General features: G+C 37.6%; 2 protein-coding genes across 2 annotated transcripts in view; both read right to left on the minus strand.

The window, feature by feature from the left end:
• Positions 1–91: 91 nt before the first annotated feature.
• Positions 92–4,422, minus strand: tnfrsf9a (tumor necrosis factor receptor superfamily, member 9a). Its single transcript, XM_065285539.2, has 8 exons — positions 3,929–4,422; positions 3,392–3,536; positions 2,422–2,541; positions 2,102–2,236; positions 1,937–2,009; positions 1,690–1,847; positions 1,453–1,593; positions 92–1,364 (listed from the first exon to the last, which is right to left on the minus strand). Exons 2-8 carry the CDS (start codon positions 3,528–3,530, stop codon positions 1,237–1,239), a joined length of 894 nt encoding a protein of 297 aa, XP_065141611.1. The 5' UTR covers positions 3,531–3,536; positions 3,929–4,422; the 3' UTR covers positions 92–1,236.
• Positions 4,423–9,531: 5,109 nt separating this feature from the next.
• dvl1a (dishevelled segment polarity protein 1a) overlaps positions 9,532–13,871 on the minus strand; it is a 51,872-nt gene continuing 47,532 nt past the window's right edge. Inside the window, exon 15 of the mRNA XM_065285540.2 lies at positions 9,532–12,942. Coding sequence (XP_065141612.1) covers positions 12,431–12,942 — 512 coding nt within the window. The 3' untranslated portion in view covers positions 9,532–12,430. The remainder of the gene's footprint in view (positions 12,943–13,871) is intronic.

A 13,871-nucleotide genomic window follows, 5' to 3' on the forward strand; every position in this document is an offset into this window, starting at 1 on the left:
GGAAGCACCACAGATACCAAAGAATCCCACTTCTGTCCACGAGAAATGAAAGTGAGATTTATTCGAGCCACAGAAAAGGGATTTTGTCTCGTTTCAGTTTGAAAGAGGTATATTTATTTGTTGTGTAAACGGCACATTATACAAATTATGACATTAGAAAATAAACCCAAGATTAAAAGTTAGTTACAATATAAGTACAAAAATAAATTTTTATTATCAACAAACTGTGCATAATAAAATGATGACACATCTATGTCAACACCGCATAATCATGGTGGTGACACATAAACAGGTGACCTTTAGAGCACAAAACACATTGCTCGCCCCCAGCTTTACCTTGATGTTCTTATTGTAGTTTTGACTCCCTGATAATAAATCTTTTTGGAGCCGATTGTTAACCCGTTGATTTTAACACGTTGGAGCACGAACACATCTGCTTGTGGGAGGAAATGAAACTAGAAGTCATTCTCTGATTCATTCTTATTCACGTGTTATACTCCATGCCAGGTATGTTACAGGTGACCTGACATACAATATTAAACAGGGGAACTCCCTATATATTTTTAGAGCCGTTTATCTCCAAATAACTACATAAGTTCTCAAATTTCCCTGTTAGGAATTTACTCTTAGGAATTCCCTCAACAGGCAGATTTAATTGTACTGCAAACTTACAACACAAGCTGTATAGTAAAGGCTATTATAGTGTAAGACAGAAACATCATTATATTGCTTTCATTTACACAAACTTACAGTTAAAGTGACTCAGTGCATTTGAGGTATAAAATATTAACATATTCCTAAAAGCTCATACAGAAAGTAAAAAACAGTAGTATGCACTCTAGTTAAGACGTCAGCGGAGGAACGTGCTACTATGCGCGCACTTCCTCTATGATGTGATCATTATCTGATTTGGTTAATCCTCTTAAACCAAGTATCTCTCTGACAATTCTCAACTAAACAAAAAGTAACATTTCAAGACAGTAAATGATGCTGTTTTACAGAAATATGGGGAAGCCCACCAGGGTATTTTTTTCAAAAGGCTTTTGACATTACAATATGACGCAAGCAGCGACACATGTCGCCTACTCTTAGACACGTCAACGTTGTGTCTGCTGCACGCCTACATTAACACATACACCTCCATGTGCAAGAAAAGGTCCTTCTAATCTTTGGTCCCATTAATCAGTTGGCACGGCAGCTGACACGTACAGTCAAAAATGTATCTGTCCCATGAACTCACACTATGAGTTTCGACGCCGAGTCCTGCGTGTTGATGGATTCGGAGCTGCCGCCCTGTTCCTGCTCCGGATGGTGAAAACTACAGGCCTCCTGCTCCACCATAACCCTGGAATCTTCAGACACCTCTGAAATGACATGAATGATAGGAATAAAACAGTGCAGACGTTGAGAGATGGCTATTTTGTAAGAGCATCATACTTCAGAAGTAGTTACCTTGGTCAGATGTTGTATCAAGTTTTTGCTTCTCTGATATTTTTTGTGCTTTAACGCATGAAATCACTGACGCTATGATACAAAGAACAGCCAACATTGCCACACCTCCAGCAATAGCGACTGGAATCCATTTGATCTCATCTAAAAGTTACAAAAACATATTGTTAAGATTTAAAGTCCGGTTTTATAGGTAAAATCCATAGCATTTAAGCACAGCTGTAAATATCACATTCTTACCCTTATTTTCCCTATTAATAACATGCAAGGAGTTGTCGTCAGGCTCTATGAATATCTTTTTCTTGTCATCTTCAGGCAATGGAATTTCATTGTTCGATATGCACTGGTGGTCCCTTGATGCGTTGCCAATGGTCTTCAGATTTTGGCCATTAGGACAACTAATGAATACAGTGAAGAAAGTATGAGCAGATTATAGATTATTGTAGCACACGAGGAACTTCTCCAAAACTCAGACAATGTACTATACCTTTCTTTCCACTTTTTGCACATACTGTGGATTTTGTCATTGAACGTCCCTTCAGGACATTTTCTACAGGATCCTGCAAGCATTCAAATATACAGTGTTAAAAGAAAATCCTGGCAAACGATTTCACTTTCTAAGTGTCAGAAATAGAGTGCATTAAAATCTTACGGAAATGCGGTTCCTCTCCCACTCCGCATTTCGTAACACAGAATGAACATTTCTCGTTTCCACACTGATAACCATCCTTGCATCCGCATACTGTGTCGCTCACGGTACTGCACTCTTTAAGAGTAAACTGTGGATCTTTAAAAAAAAAAAAAAAGTGAGCATATTTTAACTCTTTATACAGGTATGATGATAGAGGTAAACAGTCATGTTTTACTAATAATGAATAATATGAATTAATAATACATTCATTAATAAATGAAAAACAATTAATTAATTAATCTTGTTGAGTGGGCAAGGATAATGTAAAACTGATCTCATACCTTCACATTGGGTACATATCGAGCAAGAGTAACTTTTAGGATTGAGTGTGTAATGGTTGGGTTTACAGGGGGTACAGAGCAATGTTGGGTCTTTTCCACAAGGTTTCACCAAGCGGTTCCCTGTAACCAAACCACAAAAAAATTACAACATTTAAAAATCTGACATAAAGGTACAACACTGGACAATCACTTTATTCTTAATACAACACAAGCTTACATAGATTTAATAAATGTTGCAATGGTACAATAAGATTTTCCATGAATTCTAGATTTTTTTAAAGGTCAGATTTCCAATAATTTGATTCCAGAGAAAACTATTTTATTAATTTTATTAATCAAATGCTCCTTTAAAAGTTGAACAGCATGACTTCTGTATTGTGGGACAGTCATATATATCATTAGTTATCTGCCTTTTCCCTCGCACACTTTCATTCTGTCTTTCATTCCTTCTCACATTTGGTCAAAATATTAAAAAAATAATAATAAAGACTGTGAATATGTTTGTAAGTTTGGAACTGGACAATTCAAGAAAAGCATTACACAGCAGCACCTCATTTACACCATTATGATTCCTGCCACATTTGTGTTGGGACAGCCACACATTGATGTCTATGCATATAAAAAAAAACAATTCATGGATTTCCCTTTGCATGCTAAACCACATCCCTTTCATGTGGCTTTTTCAAAATTATAAGAAACCTCCTTCTCATGGTCACATGAGTATTGCATCTTTAAACTGTTTAAAATGCAAAAAATACAGTGTTGATTGTGAAAGGCCTTTCTAAAATATAGCTAAAATCTTTTCTAGGAATATATCAGCTTTGCACTATTTTTTGAGATTGCTTAACATGGCGCATTGCACAATACTGTTTCTGTTCTCCTCGCATCTAAATAGCTTATGTAATATTCAATTTGAATATTACTGTATTAGAAATGCATTTGAATAGTATAGATGTGTCCTGTAGCTTACCTGGTTTGCATTTTTTGCAGCACACATCTTGACCCGATATAGTCCAGTCTTCACAGCCATTCCCATCACCTTTACTGCAGAGTACCACACTCAGCAGGATGAGCAGTGAATAACACAGTTTATGAAAAGATACCAGCATGTCTTCCTATACAAAAATACAATCATGAATACATTTATTATAATATTTAAATAATAATCTATTATTCGTCCTTTTTTATTTAATTATTGAGAACAATACTAATAAAAACAAGATATAATAAAGAAAATAACATATTATAAAATATTATATTATAATATAGCATACTTGGTATTACATAAACTATAATAATAGTACAAAGCATAGAAATACAGTACATGTGTTACTCTTTGTAATTTTTAAACGTCCTAAACCTAAATTAAGTTTACAAACATTAATTGTTCTCATTAAATTTGACAAATGAATGCATCCCATTTTGTTAAATATACAATTATACATATATATTATATGATATACAATTTATAAGTTTTAATAGAATAAAATGAATGCCATTATCTTACTGTTTTCAGTGTAGTGGTTCTGACAGCTACAAACGCGTAATGATGAGAATTTGTAGGGTCTCGTTTTTAAACTGCACGCGTCTTTAAAGCCTTGCGCGAGACGTCACGGGGGGTGTGGCTTTTTTGGCATTAAATGATTCAGTACCATACACTCTAGTGTAGTTTGGTCTGGTAGCCTTTGTACAACTCAGTCAACAGCCGCACATTTCAACTGTCAGAGATTACAGAGAATTTCATTACAAAACAACGATGGACTTTTTACAAAAACGAAAGTTATAATTGCTGAATGGTAAACTGTGAATTCATGGATATCGGGTATTTCTCTTTCTCCCTCCGTCCATTTCTTTCAGTCTTGTGGAAAGTGGAATGTGGATAAGGCAAATGTTTAACTTTACAGTACATTGACAATAACCTAAATTGTTTCCTTCTTTTACAATCTTTTACAGAACCAGATGTTTGCGGACTCGTGCAAGTACGTTTAGATGTGTGTATGATAGTCACTGTCACACAGGGAAAACCCCATACAAACACGCTTGTTATGTAACCTAGTCATTTAATCATTATAGTAATCAAGGACAGTAAAACTTTTGTTGCTTTGCATAAAATCAGGCATTGATAACTGTATAAGTTCTTCTGGTTCTACGTTGTACTGTCTTGTTCTTATATGCATTTTTTTATTAGTTATTAATCAATAGTATTTGCACGTTAAAGGACAAGTTCGGTATTTTAGACTTAAAGCCCTGTTTTCAGATTGTTTATGGTCAAATAGAATGGTTTTGACTGAAATTTCGACATTTTCGGCTGCCCTGAGAATTTTCGCGTGTTTGTGTTTCAGCTCAGACCTCTACAATGGGTTTATAGGTGCACTGGAACAATACTTCCTAAAATGCATTAAACTTTCGTTTACAAAGACGTGAAACTCACCGAGTGGTCAGGGGTGTTCACTGATATGCTCACACAAAAATCGCTGCAAAAGATGCTTTCCAACAGCTGTTTTAGCATTCGTTGTTAACTTGTGGACCTATTTCCCCAAACGCCTCACACCCGTACATTCTTCCGCTTAGAGCTTGAATAATAAACACTCCAGCCCAGGTGGTGGCGCTAATCCGCCTTTGCCAATTGCAAGAATAGAAACAAAGTTCCCGGCGCGGAGTAATACCGTACCTCACAGGACGTCTAATACAGTCAATGGAGTTGGTAAAAACTACGATAAAACCTGTTGGAATGCGTCTTTTGGAGCGATTTTTGTGTGAGCATATCAGTGAACACCCCTGACCACTCGGTGAGTTTCACGTCTTTGTAAACGAAAGTTTAATGCATTTTAGGAAGGATTGTTCCAGTGCACCTATAAACCCATTGTAGAAGTCTGAGCTGAAACACAAACACGCGAAAATTCTCAGGGCAGCCGAAAATGTCGAAATTTCAGTCAAAACCATTCTATTTGACCATAAACAATCTGAAAACAGGGCTTTACGTCTAAAATACCGAACTTGTCCTTTAAGGTCTATACAATAATTAGACTTAAAGTAATCTGTTCTTTATAAGCAAGTTAGTAGTCTATGCTGTTGGATGCAATGAGTCAAATTACTGTAACTTTTATACGGTATGAAACAAGGAGCAATAGGCGGCATCTCAGTATATTAAACTTACCCAGGGGTGTATTCTAGAAAGCGGGGTTAATTTACCATAAGTGAAACCCTGAAATTTCGGTTGATTAACCTATAACCATGCTTACCATTATCATGTCGGTTCTGGGGGCACATGGTAAGAGTTAGTTCAATCAACCTCCTTCTGGTAACCTAGAGTTAATGCATACACACACGGGGAATACATGAAGACATTTGCAATACCCGGGTATGTCACTAACCAGCTTTCTGGAATACCCCCCCCCCCAGGACGTAACCTCCAATACTCAGGCAAGATTATCTCATTTGACAGGCAGCATACTGTATATAATAATAAAGGTTGGTAAAATTAAAGCTGCACTTTACACATCACAGCTTCAGAAATGCACCCATAGATTATCCTACAAATCTAAATGGAGATCATAAATCATCATTCTCCAGCTTACCTGAGGGGGAGCGAGTGCTTTTTTAGTGAGATATGGCATTACAAGATGTGTTCGACTTTATGCGCCACCGCGCACACAGACAGGCGGATGACATCAAAATACCGCGAGAGCGTTTCGCGAAATGGAGTAGGTTGAGATGAGCAAATTCTGCGCAAATCGATTGCCGCGAGATGTATACTATGGCGGTAAGAAAAGCGGCCGAAACCGTCTACTTCCATACTATATATATGGGACGCAGTGTCCGAGTTACGTCTGACTTGCTCCGCTTGTGCCGAAAAACTCTCGCGGTGGCAAGGCAGGCTAGTCGGATTCTGCAGTCGGGCGCAGTTGAGACTCCACCGACTGCGTTGACGAAAAGCACGCTGGGAAAAGACTTGCTGACGACACAACTAATGCTCATTGGCCCGGTGATGTCAGCTGATGACTTCTTAATTCTAAAAACTCCACCACTTATAGTAGTTTTTATTTATTTTTTTCAACTTTTATATTATTGACTTATTTCATTTATTATTTTTAATAAATTCCTTTAAACTGTGAGCTGTTTATATTTCACACAGCAGAACATAATTTGTATGCCCACTGGATTTAGATTTATACATCCCAACATTTACTAAGTAGCTTTTTCCAGTTATGATCAGTTCACCTTTGTTGATTCTACTTTTAAGCATTTTCATGTAAATGCATGGTATTTCAGTTGCATCTAATACGTGATAAAATACGCGAACGCGATCTCTGCCTTTGCTGACGTTTGTGGTCAACAACCAACAACACAGAGAGATTTAAAAAGTGTCCGGCTTGCCTGCACTTTCTTCACTCCTACCCACACTGCACCCGCCTACTCTCGCCTTGTAGTACTGCAGGTTTGGCTACGCGGTTTAAACAAGCCTAGTCTGCTTTCGAATCGCTCTCGCGGTGCTTTGACGTCATCCGCCTGTCAGTTCTGTCTATTACATTCAACTAGATAAAGAGTCCCAAAGTCACTATTAATTTCTGCTGTAGCCTACTTGTTAAACATGACCAATGATTAATTACTTAAGAAGGGTACAAGTAGAATTGCATTCAAACATCTGAATGTCAATATCAGTGATTAAATAATAATACAAAATAATATATATTACAACTTTCAGTGTCTGAATGACTCAGACAGTTTCTCTGTATAGTCTTGTTATTTACAGACATCTGCTCTTGGGCAATGACTGACTACTCAAATGCTGAGATCAATCAAATTCAGTAGTAGTAGCCTATAAAACGTTACGTCATAATACAGTGAAACAGGAAACTTGGTATACTCTGCTGCTTCATCTTCCTACAATACCCCATCACCTACTCCCACAATGACCTTTTCATTGGAAAGTTAAGGTGGCCGAAAAGGGTTCTGAGACGGTCTAAGTACTCTTAAAAACGTAGCATCTCTCTTGTGCTGCTAAAGGGAAGTCATAATTAACAACTGCAAGTCACGCTAAAAAGTCAAATGTCACATAGCAAGTTGAAAACCACTTGAACGTTTTTCCTTCCTCGTAAGTGCTAAGAATTTTCTTACATATAGCCTTTTAAAAAGATTAAAAAAAAAAGTTGAGGGGCTGAGGGTTAAAGCTAAACCTCGTGTCACTTCCTCCCACAGAGAAGATGTGAGTTGTGCGTCAAACTAAGAGCAGCGTCAACATCACACAATGCAAATCTCTTGCGCATAGCAGGGAAAACACTTCGGTGTATATGCCAGTAAGTATCTCACACTGGTGGGCTAAATTTTCCATCACACGTTCAAAAAAAAGTTGACACAGTTTATGAGTAACTGATTAGCAGAGTATGTTTAGCATATGCAGCACATTTAGAACAGAGTTAATGCTGAATAAGTCTAAAAAAATGTTTTATAAATGTCATTTACTGTTCATGGTGAATACATCAAAAGTATGTTTGCATAGGGCTGCGTAACGATTAATCGCAACTAATCGTTTGAAGAATAAACGTTTTTGTTCACATATGTATATGTGTGTGTACTGTGTATAATAATTATGTATCTAGAAACACACATACAAACACGTATCATTTTAAGATTTTTTTATATATTAAGTTCTTATATATATTATAAATTATATATAAATATAATGGGCCCTATCTTGCACCCAGCGCAATTGACTTTGTCAGTGACGCATGTATCATTCGTATTTTTTCCCTCCACAGAAGCACGTCGGCAAACTAGGGAATGAACTTGCGCTCCCTGGGCGGTTCAGCGCAAAAAAAGAGGCGTGTTCCGGCGCAAAAACCATCCCTGATGCTATTTTGCAGTTTCAAAAAACAATTGCGCCACTGACCAGAAAAAAAAAGTTTAGGGCTCTATCTTACACCCGGCGCAATGCAGCGCAATGCGCGACGCAAGTGTCTTTCGCTAGTTTCCACCCTAATTTTCACGTTTAGCGCCGCGTTGTTTAAATAGCAAATGCATTTGCGCCCCCTTTTGTGCCCATGGGCGTTCTGGTCTGAAAACGAGGTGTGTTCAGGCGCATTGTTGGCGCTTTGCTATTTTGAGGCAACTAAAATAGACTACGCCATTGACCAACAAAAACCTGGTCTAAAGTCTAAAGTCAATGGCGCAATGTGTTTTATGTTATTTAAAGAGCGCATTAGTAAAATGCGCCTATACACGGGAGGACAACGCGGGTTTGCTTATCACAAGGTACATGAATGCGCAGCAGCACAAAAATGCTTTTAAATATGAAAGATTAAAGGATTGAATGTAAAAGATTATTATTGAGTCTCTTGGACATAAATGAGGACAGCGCCCAAGATCCGCCCACAAACTCACTTGCGCGTTGCGCTTCGCACTTGCGTTTCAGATCGTTAAAATAGGGCCCAAAATGTATATACATATGTAAATATTTCTTAAATAAATTCATGCATATGTGTGTATTTATATATGAAGAGTTTCGTTGCAAAACGAGATAACTCCGTTTTTAACATTTTTGTCAAAACATGTTTATTATTATGTTATCATGTTATTATTTTGTTTTATGGTGCTACTTATCTGTATTTTTTAAGTTATGAAGGTTTATATAAAAAAACCAACTGCAGTTGAATTGATATTAATTGGAATGCACAACCAAAAAACGAGATTTCTGAAAAATAAAAAAACGGAGTTAATCTCGTTTTGCAACAAAACTTTTCATATACAGTGCACACACATATATGATGTAAACAAAAACTTTTATTCTGCATATGATAAGTTTCGATTAATCGTTATGCATCCCGAGTTTGCAATACCTAGGAGCAATGTAGAGCTGGCTCAAGTTATTGAATGGAGTTTTTTATACAAAAAAACATACAGTAGCGTGACATCAAGTTTCAAATTTGAAATCATCATTGGTTAAATGAGAGAGACATGAATAATTTTAACTGTATATGTCCAAATGTAGCCTAGTCACTCCCTTCCAATGAACTGGTTGTAGTATTTTGGTAAATTCACTTTAAGTGTGACCAAACTTGATCAAGAATAATTCACATCCGTTCAAAAAGTACTTCCAAGACAATATCTGGCCACTTCTTAATACATCATTTTTATTTTCTCAGTTTTATATATATATATATATTTATTTATTTATTATATTTACAATTCCTTATTCCTCTTTTGTGAAGAAACAATAAAGCAAACAGCTTTCACGGCAATCAGTGTTTCACCCTAAAGGGCTGAACAGTTACATTCCAAAAGTGCTTGAATGAACTGAACAAAGCATTTCATTGCTGTTCGGCTCAGGCAGACAGGACATTACTAACAACGGTGACATATTTTCTTGCACAACACCTTACCATCACACTTTACCAGAAACATGATGTCCCTTTTCCATACATAAAAGAAAAACTATTGTTTCTGAACACAAAGCACGAGTCACTGATTGCCAAGAGACTTTGGTTAGCCTATCTTTTTGTTTTAACATCACCTATGATGGCCAACTATCATTCTCACTACTGCATTTTAATACAGTGGTAAATATAAGACAACTGTTTGGAGTCAGTTATGGACACTACATTGTGTTGTAAAAGCACCAAATCCAGATGATTATTTTTGCATGATCATTATTTAACAATTTTAATAATAGCTCAACAAGCTACTGTGATACTGAAGGGTTTTGGCAAGTGTGAATTGCAACCTTGCAGTAAACAGCACATTCAGTAATGTTTGAATTTGTCAAATGTCTTAATAATGTCTGATTGTCAGTCACTGGACAATTCTGAATACTACAAAGTCAAATGAAACTATGTAAGAAACGAATATCATACAGCACATGGATACATGTAAACCGTCTATCTGGATTGTGTTTTGTGCAAAATGCAGAGCAGCAGGGTTTAAGAAGCAGACGGTCTGGTACACTGACCTTCCTGTTAAAAGCGTTTTCCTGTCACTTTTGTATTCGGTGTTGCTGTAGTGTTGTGGTTTTTATGTCAGAGTCTAAATGAACTCTGTACACTGCATATTTTGTCTTGTTTTCCGCAGTTATCTAAAAATCCTTAAAACAAGGTATATTCCTTTGACAAGCATTTACATCTTGATTTCAGAGAAACTGAACAAAATTTTGTGATGTATAATGCAATATTGTAAAAAATGGTATTGAAATCAATTTGAAATGAACTGAATATTTTTGCTTAAAACCAGAAAAACGCTCTCAAACACTTTATTTTAAGCGAAAACATCCCAAACGTTTGTTACATTTCTCTGATAGCAAGACATCTGTCACTGTACCTTTTCAAAAAGTAACACTAGTACCTAAAGAGTATATCAGTATATAGCAGTGGTCTCCAACATTGTCCCCGTGGGCACCAGGTTGGCCGCACGGAGTCTGTGAGTTGCCCGCCAAAGCACGTTCTATCAATAGCCTCACTTTTAATATGTATTTATTACATATTTGTATATTACCTTTGCCTCTTTTATGTACGTTAACATTAAACAATGATAAAACATAGCAACAAGTAAAATAAAATAAAATCAACAAGTAAAACGAAAAGTTTTTAGTATACTGTATCTTAAAAGTAGCCCTGTAAATAGTTTTATCCATTATGGTAGCTATTGCGCACAAAAAGGATGGAGACCCCTGCTAGATAGAGTATAACAGCATATCAAAGGTACATATTAGTTCTTTTTAAAAGGTACAGTTCCAGTGACAAAATATATTTTACTTTTAGGATGTTTAGATAATTTCATAAGAAAACAAGAATAAGACTTTTGGCAGTGCAGTTGTGCTTTTAGTGTCATTCACAGATCTAAACAACACTGAATGCACATTAAAGGGATAGTTTACCCAAAAATGAAAATAATGTCATTAATGACTCACCCTCATGTCGTTCCAAACTCGTAAGACCTCCGTTCATCTTAGGAACACAGTTTAAGATGTTTGATATTTAGTCCGAGCTTGTTGACCCTTTATTGAAAATCTACGTACGGTATACTGTCCATGTCCAGAAAGGTAATAAAAACACAATTAAAGTAATACATGTGACATCAGTGGGTCAGTTAGAATGTGTTGAAGCATTGAAAATACATTTTGGTCCAAAAATTACGACTTTTTTCAGCATTATCTTCTCTTCCGTGTCTGTTATGAAGCGCATGCGCGAGACTGAAGTCACGTGACTGCAGTGACGTGGCTGACGTGTTATCTGGTGCGCCCCAGCAGTTTTTTTGTGCACCCGAGCTTCGTTTACAGTCTGAGGGAGGCGCACGCTGTACGTTTGAAAAAAAAAACTTTGCAAACATGTCTGAGGATAACACATCCTCCACATCAGTGCAGTCACGTGACTTTAGTCTCGCGCATGCACTTTACAATAGAACTGGAAGAGAAGACAATGCTGAATAAAGTCGTAATTTTTGTTATTTTTGGACCAAAATGTACTTTCGATGCTTCAAGGCATTCTAACTGACCCACTGATGTCACATGGACTACTTTGATGATGTTTGTTGATGTCAACAAGCTCTCGGACTAAATCTAAAACATCTTAAACTGTGTTCCGAAGATGAACGAAAGTCTTACGAGTTTGGAACGACATGAGGGTGAGTCATTTATGACATTATTTTCATTTTTGGGTGAACTATCCCTGTAAGGGAATGAAAATTCAGTCATTTGTCACTCCCCATCATGTTTTCCCAAACTGTTCGTCATACAGTTTGTCATTTTATAGTTCTGATGAATTTCATTGTGTAGTAAAGTGTGGCAAGTATCGTGTTTATTTTGTTTCTCATGCTTTATTTCCAAACAGTATTGCCATGACCCATGGCTGAGTAATAATGACCGAATTTTCATTACTGGGTGACTGCTACACTTTACAGGATTCAAAACGGGCTCTCAGCTTGTACATTCTCAGTGCAGGGATCATCAGTAGCAAACATTCAAGAAGCAGATTTCATAAAGTAAGCCTTGTGCTCAGAAAACGTCGAAGGCACTCTCCTCTCACATAATGTCAACGAAAAATTCACACGGGTTGCCCATGGCGTGTTGAAACGACTGCCGGCTAGCTGTGAGTTCTGGTGGTACGTTTCCTAACTCCCGAACGGGTGGAGCACCAGGAGGACTGTTGCTTGCTGCCACTTTGGGGGCGAGGTGAGCAATGCAGTATGGAGGGGGCAAACCTGGAGGGCCATAGGAAGAGGCGTGACTTCTTTCACTGTGGCCACAAGACAAATGACTGGGTTGAACAAAGGGGGCGTGGCTATACGAAAAGGAGGCGTGGCTATGCTGTGAGATGCTGAACCCGGGGGGAGCGTAGCTGTGGGTGGAGTGACCTTGACTGACAGCCGAGCGGGGGTGGCTTTGATGACTCAGCTGACTGGGTGCCCGTCTTACAACCCATGTGCCAAGTTCTGTTTCGCTGCCCCTACAGCATGGCGCCTTATGGTCCCTCTCGCGAGGGGAGGGCCTTCGTTCTTTCCCAGCACTGGGGTTGGAGCCACTACTTCTGCTTCCTGGAAGAAATAAGGGGGGGTAGTTGAATAAATATATATTTGTTACACATAACATATTAGGACACAATGAAAAAGAATGTACCATATTCACAAATGAACAACAAATAAGCATGATCATATCTTTGACAGTGGGGTGATTTACACAAGGCCTAATTCTTCTCGCAATAAAATTGCAGTCATAACAGTACTCATCACAGGAAATAGCCAGTTTTCTCAGCTGATCTAAAGACTCACCATGATGAGAATTTGTTTATATTTAATTCTGTCTCTACTGTTTGATGCACACAGACATAATATGCACATCAGCAGGGGGAAGTCCACCAGCACACATGACCACACAAAGACCACACAAGCATTACAACTGGGGTCTCTTAATGCTTAACCAAAACCAATACGTCATGTGCTATAACAACCAATCTTTAAAATAACAGGATGAGGAGTGGAGCGCGAGGGCGGTTTGAATGAGTTTGTCCAGTCTTACCGCCTTCCCCCAGTCCAAGGAGGAATTACTCCGTCAGTCTACGAATGTCCAGCAAAAACAAAAGGGAATAACAGAATTATCAAACATCTCCAATTTCTGTCATTTGGACCACAAAGCCCAGTTTCTGTATCCCAGCATTGAAATGTGACGGCCAAACATGAGTAAGCTTTACTGGTGTTAAAAGTTCAGGGTTTCGATGATGTTGCACAGTCACAAATACACATTCACAGATCTGTGGTTACTCATCCATATACTGTTTGCAAAGGATTAAGTGCAACCGAAACCAAACGAAAGCTAAAAAACTCGCCAGACCACAAATATAAATTGTCTAACGGAACAGAAACAAAGATTATACATTGTAACTGGAATGATAACAAATAAAGTAATAAATATCTGGGATCTAAATAAACAATTCACCCAAAAAACTTTCAGGTTTCAGGAAAACTGC

Source organism: Paramisgurnus dabryanus, chromosome 21 (genome assembly GCF_030506205.2).
Source record: "Paramisgurnus dabryanus chromosome 21, PD_genome_1.1, whole genome shotgun sequence".
In the NCBI taxonomy this organism is placed as follows: domain Eukaryota; kingdom Metazoa; phylum Chordata; class Actinopteri; order Cypriniformes; family Cobitidae; genus Paramisgurnus; species Paramisgurnus dabryanus.